The 6460-nt window shown below is 50.5% G+C and overlaps 1 protein-coding gene across 1 annotated transcript; it reads right to left on the reverse strand.

Annotated features, from left to right (window-relative positions):
* Positions 1-1093: 1093 nt before the first annotated feature.
* On the reverse strand, positions 1094-6114 carry Pck1 (phosphoenolpyruvate carboxykinase 1 (soluble)). The gene is made up of 10 exons (XM_005392250.1): positions 6008-6114; positions 5606-5870; positions 4915-5096; positions 4287-4490; positions 3975-4162; positions 3516-3678; positions 2914-3138; positions 2692-2823; positions 2236-2331; positions 1094-2131 (listed from the first exon to the last, which is right to left on the reverse strand). Exons 2-10 carry the CDS (start codon positions 5827-5829, stop codon positions 1677-1679), a joined length of 1869 nt encoding a protein of 622 aa, XP_005392307.1. The 5' UTR covers positions 5830-5870; positions 6008-6114; the 3' UTR covers positions 1094-1676.
* Positions 6115-6460: the final 346 nt, after the last annotated feature.

Here is a 6460-nt window from a genome sequence, read left to right on the forward strand (position 1 = left end):
TGTGCCCGCTGTAAGGAGCTGCAACTCACCCTCTGCCTCTTCAGAAAGAAGGAGTCACTGGCTACTTCCCAGACCCAGTGGTCATCCCCAGCCTCGGTTTCCCCACCTGTAAAGCTAAAGCGATCTTGGCTTCACGTTCCACATGGACAAGAAAAGCAAAGAAGGCAGAGGAAGTCTGCAAGGGGCCAGGGAGAAAGCGGGCTGCTTTGACTCAGGTGAAAACAAGCTGCTTGTTTGGGTGTGGCAGAGGGCAAGGCTAATTCACAGCTGGGCCCAGAAGGGGAAAACTGCTGGAGGGAGTGCGCTTATCTGCAGAACCAAGTGTGATAAGGAGGTTATGGTTTGTTTGGACTGTTCTGGAATACCCAATAAATGCTGGGAGCGGAGGAGATCTGGCAAAGGCTCAAGGTGGCCGAGGGCCAACTCACACTCCCCGCTCTCTCAGGCAGCGCCGCGGAGCTGCGCTCGGGACACGGAAGGAGCTCAGTTGATGCTCCGGCAGCAGATGCCTGGCTCTTCCTTCTGAAGAACGCTTTGCTAGCTGGGCACAGTGGCTCCTGCTTGTGACCCCAGCCCTGAGGAAGGCCGACACAGGAAGAGCACTATCCAAGTCCCCCTGGGCAGTGTAACAACTGAATGAGACCCTGTCTCAAAATAGAAAATAAAAAGGCGAGCGATGTAGCTCAGCACAAAGGCCCTGTGTTCAATCACGAGCACTGGGAGAAAAATAAAAATAAAAATAAATCAAAACAAAAATACTCCCCACCCAGTATTTTATGGATGACAGATGAAAACAGGGTTCCTCAAAAAAAAAAGAAAGAAAGAAAAAGAAGAAGAAGAAGAATTAAAAGGCGAAAACCTGTGAAACTTCCCCCAACGCAATTCTTGGGGAAGGCAGAGCCCTCAGGCCCAAACTTTTATCCAAAAGCACATTTTAGACACTCCCGGTCCCCCTGTGTAACTCCCGGCCGCTCAAAAGCTGTAGAATTGCTAAAGGGCGACAACTAGTGGCGTCAGCAAATTCAGCAGACTTAAGGTGTTTCAGCAGAGTTCTGTTTGGTAGATTCAGGGAAAATCAAGCAAACCAGACCCATTTCGTTTCTATAAAAGTTTATTTTCTAATTTTTTCCCCCAAGAAATGATAAAGGGAGCAAATTGCAGTTATGTAAAGGTAAGGAAAGGATGGAATACAAAAATAATTTAAACACACATTTTAGTAACAAAGCAACATTTCTTTCTAGTAACAACTAGTAGGTAATAATCTTGCCCAAGATTTTTCCAAAGGTATTAAATATATTAGACAACCATGCATACAGATACACACACACACACACATATATACAACTCAAGTATCGTTTCTGTGCAATCTAGCTAACTGATATAGCTAAAGTGAAAAAACTGGGACACTAAATGCCTGAGTAACCTTAAACAGAATATGCATTGCCTGTGAATTTTGGAGACTTGCGAAGATTTCCCCTCCCCATCCCACCAGTTACTAGCTCGTTCTCTGAAGTTCTTATCTGATCAATTAAGCGTGCCTTTGATCTGCTCAATGGTGTGGTCATTATGCTGTGGCTCGTGTGGATTCGGGAAGACTGGCTTTCTTTCACTGTGACTGCACCCCATGGATGGAAAAGGGGGTGCTTCTAACTAAAGGGGAGCCCCTCAGCCTCTGACTACATCTGGCTGATTCTTTGCTTCAGAGCAAGGACCTCCCTTTCGATTTCATAGGGGAGGTCAGCATTGACTTGATCTTCCAGATATTTCTCAATGTCTTCTACCTCCTCCTCCCAGAACTCTTTGGAGATGCTGAAGAGCTCCTTTATGTTGATGTTCCCCAGGCCTTTCAGGTTCAAGGCATCCTCCTTGGGGATGTAGCCAATGGGTGTGAGCTGGGCACTGTCTTCCCCATTGATCCGGTTGAACATCCACTCCAGCACCCTGGAGTTCTCTCCAAAGCCTGGCCAGAGGAATTTGCCTTCCTTGTCCTTCCGGAACCAGTTGACATGGAAGATCTTGGGCAGCTTAGCTGCTGGGCGCTGAGCCATGCTCAGCCAGTGGGCCAGGTATCTGCCGAAGTTGTAGCCAAAGAAGGGCCGCATAGCAAAGGGGTCATGCATGATGACTTTGCCTATTAAATAGAGGGGGATCCATTGGTGAATGATATACCTGAAGGATAGTGACCATCATTCCCCCCCCCCTCCGCTTCAAAATCAGGTCCTGACTTCAATTTACCTTTATGCTCTGCCGCCGCAGTGGCCTCTGATCTCATGGCTGCCCCCACAAACACTCCATGCTGCCAGTTGAGAGCTTCATAGACAAGGGGAACACCTTTCATAGGAAAAAACAAATGTCCTCTAAAGATCATGACATTTGGACTCTAAGATTGGTGACATCTTTCACATGCATTTTTAAAATTGAGCTAACTTTGCATTTGCAAAGCTAACATGCAGAAAACACAAGTCAAAGTTATACCCCTCCAGGCCATGAAGCAAAAGGTAAAATTGGACCAAGCTAGTTTAGGTCAGAGATCCAGAAAGGCTCTAGGTGACCAGAAGGGTTGGTTCTACATTTGAGTTTTCCAGTTGTTCTGGATTTGGGGAAAGGGAGATCTTTGACACCCTCTGACAAAGTCGTATAGGCTGGGCTGTCAACCCTCCACACCCCAGCCCCAAAGGGGGAGGGCCTCACCGGCGGGTCTGCGACCTCCGAAGATGATGCCCTCTATGGGCACGCCCTCTGGAGACTCCCAGGCAGGATCAATGATGGGACACTGGCTCGCAGGGGTGCAGAACCGCGAGTTGGGGTGGGCACAAGGTTCCCCTAGAGCACAGAAGGGAAGGGCCTCTTAGCACCTGGCCCCAGCAGGTGGCACCTGCAGCCCAGAGCCGGTGGCCTCTGGAGGAGACTCACCATCTTGTGGGTGCCACTCTTTGTTCTTCCAGGAAGTGATGGTGATGTCTGAGGCCAGGGGCTCGTCAATGCCTTCCCAGTAAATGCCACCATCGCTGGTCTCGGCCACGTTGGTGAAGATGGTGTTCTGCTGGATAGTCTTGATGGCGTTGGGGTTTGTCTTCACTGAGGTGCCAGGAGCGACACCGAAAAAACCGTTTTCTGGGTTGATGGCCCTTAAGTTACCTGGGAAGTTGCAAACCAAAGCATGTCATAGGTTCGTAGATCTTGTTGAGCTAGTTTGGGCACCAAATTCTCAGATCACTTTTTTCCCCCTCCCTAGACTATATGTCTTTTTCTATCAAGCATCATATTCAACACTGAGAATTTTTACACCTCATTCTTCTTCAATTTTAAGAAATATAAATATATATATAATCAATATACAGCCCCACCGCAATACAGATAAATGCTACCAACGAATGCTCACAGAATGCATATGTCTAAGGTTTGCACACTCTGAATTAAGCTCCCACCACCATGGGTTTAGAACGTGGCACGTACGAAGGTCAACAACCCACTAACATCTAACGAGTATCAACAGTCGGGCCTAAGAGGGTCACCTTGGTCATCGAATTTCATCCAAGCGATGTCATCTCCCACACACTCTATTTTCCACCCCGGGAGTGTGGGGTTCATCATGGCGAGGTTGGTCTTCCCACACGCACTGGGGAAAGCTGCCGCCAGGTACTTCTTCTCGCCTGCGGGGTTGGTGATGCCCAGGATCTGTGGAGACAAGGTTTCTCATTGCAGTATCTCTCCCCCAGAGGTGTCCAAAAAGGCAGGTCCTCAAGACCTATTTCTCTGGCCATCAGGACAAACATGTTCAGAGAATGAAGGCTCTCTGCTATCCCTTCTGTGTTTGAGGCCCTTGCGAAGGGCCATACACTGGGGCATTCATTGTTATTCACGGAATTTCCCAATCTGCCCATGAACCTAAGCACAAAGGGAACTGTCATGGGGCTCCTAGATGCCACCTGGTCCACTCCAGCATACACCTCTGGGGCGTCCCACACACGTACCAGCATGTGCTCTGCCAGCCACCCCTCCTCCTTGGCCAGCCGGCTGGCTATCCTGAGGGCAAAGCACTTCTTCCCAAGCAGCGAGTTTCCCCCGTAGCCACTCCCAAAGGACACGATCTCCCTGCGGTCGGGCAGGTGGGCGATGAGCGTCAGCTCTGGGTTGCAGGGCCAGTTGTTCACCAGAGGCTCTGTAAATAAGGGTGCAGTCCTATTAGTGAGCCTTGCACGGCCCTGCTTAGAGGGTGACACCCCCCACACACACATAGAAGTTTATTTCCTTATTAGCTCTTGAGTTTACACTAAAGCACTTACTTTTTAAAGGTAAAGGGCAGCCCACAGAATGGAGACACTTGATAAACTCCCCATCACCCAGGGCCTGCAGGACTGCGCTGCCCATGCGGGTCATGATGCGCATGCTAGCCACCACGTAGGGCGAGTCGGTCAGCTCGACACCGATCTTGGACAGCGGCGAGCCCAGGGGCCCCATGCTGAATGGAATGATGTACATGGTGCGACCTGGGGGGACAGATGGGCAGGAGGGACAGGCTGAGAAATGACCTTGTCTCACACATGCAACCGCCGTGGTTTTTGCTGGGGACTCCCTGCATGTCCCCAGTATCCACACTGTGCTCTGTGGCCTACCAGCCCCCACCGCCCCCCCCGGTTTATGAGTCCATTGGAAAGTGAACAAATTGCCAGAATCAAAGAGCTTTCATAAATGTGCAGCTGGCTCTACCAAGCTATTTAAAATCCACATGCACAGAAATCATTTCGGTGTTCACGCAAGGCAGTCTGTGCAACCAGAACTGAAACGCACGTTCCCACATATGGAAATGAGACACCTGAGGCCACAGAGTTTCCATTACTGCTGTGATTACCGCTAGGACAGACACGAATGACAGGTTCGCTGTTATCTTGCAGCGAAGTGACCTGCACGCACCTTTCATGCATCCCGGGAACCTGGCATTGAACGCTTTCTCGAAGTCCTCTTCTGACATCCAGCGACCCAGCTGGCTGAGGCCGGTTTTAGGGATGGGCACTGTGTCTCTTTGCTCTTGGGTAATGATCACGGTCTTGCTTTCTATCCTGGCCACATCCTTGGGGTCAGTGAGTGCCAACCAACTGCAAAAATCACAGGATTCCCTTCAGCCGGGCATCATTTGGAAGGGATGGTTCTCCTTCATTACCAGGTTCTTCCCCTGCCTAGCAGGAGCCGCTGCAGAAGTGCCAACAGCCAAACCAGCTGGGACATGGCCAGGTAGTTACTACACCCGAACAGGCCTGGAGGATGGGAACTGCCTTTCGTTTTCTTTTTTGTTTGTTTGTTTTGTTTTCCGGTACCGGGAATCGAACTCACTATCTTGCGCTTGCCAGGCAGGCGCTATGCCGCTGAGCTAAATCCCCAGCCCCCTGCCTTTCGTTTTTCATCAGGAATAAACTTTGCAAAGTTTCTGTGGGCGCCATCCCGTTTACTGTATGGGTGACTCTATGAATGTCATAGGGTCTCTGCGGTTCTGACATCTTACAAAGTTTTTAAACAGCTCGCACTCCCCACACACAAAGTCTTCATTCACCCTCCACCAACACCCCAGAACTGGCGGGACCCGGATGTGGGGGGCAGCGGAGCTTACCAGTTATCATACTTCTTCAGCTTCTTGATGGTGCCGTCTTCCTGCATGCGGGCCAGCAGCCGCCCGTTCTCCTCCTCAGAGCCGTCGCAGATGTGGATGTGATCGGGCTGGCATAGCTGCACGTTCTTCTCCACGAACTCCCTCACTGCCTGGGGCAGGCTGTCCAGGCTGCCTTGGACAACTTTGGCGGAGAAGTCCTGGCGGTTGTGCAGCTGAGGAGGCATTTCTGCAGGTGTGTATTAAAGGCTCCGAATGCTGAGGTCACCTGAAATAGAAACCACAAGCTTCCTGGGCAAAAGCACCCACGGACACCTTGCCAGCGCAGACTGTCTTAAGGAAAAAATACAGTGAGTTCATGTTGTCGCTGGACATTTTAGAAACATGAATAAAGGTTCTGCCTACCTTTCTTCCGTTTGGATGATCTCAATCAGAGATCCGAGAGTGCTTCCCTGTTCTTCCCGCCAGCAAGTGGGTGTTCCCGGTGGGAAGGCCATGCTTGGTGGCGGAGCCTCCTGGCTTTAAATACCATGGAGAAGGCCGGCCCTGCCTTTGGCTGCCCTGGGAGGCCGGCCTCTGACGTCAGGGGCAGGTCGCTGGATCACAGCCACGGTTAGTTATGTTTTGGACCAGCTCATCACAATAAACTCCAGGGAGATAATCATTGAACAGGTAGTCGTTAATGAATGTTGGGAGGCGTCCGGCCCCAAGAACAGCCATAGTGAATCCTTACACAACTTTTGATTGACTAAACTTTGACCCCGTTCACTGCTGATGCAAAACATATACCCTTTCCTTGACAGACAGGTAGGGTCAAGGACAAGGCTGGCCAGGGCACGTTCTGGACTTCAGATGTTG

The sequence above is a fragment of the Chinchilla lanigera genome, unplaced genomic scaffold, assembly GCF_000276665.1.
Source record: "Chinchilla lanigera isolate Chin_1 unplaced genomic scaffold, ChiLan1.0 scaffold00044, whole genome shotgun sequence".
NCBI classification, from domain to species: Eukaryota; Metazoa; Chordata; class Mammalia; order Rodentia; family Chinchillidae; genus Chinchilla; species Chinchilla lanigera.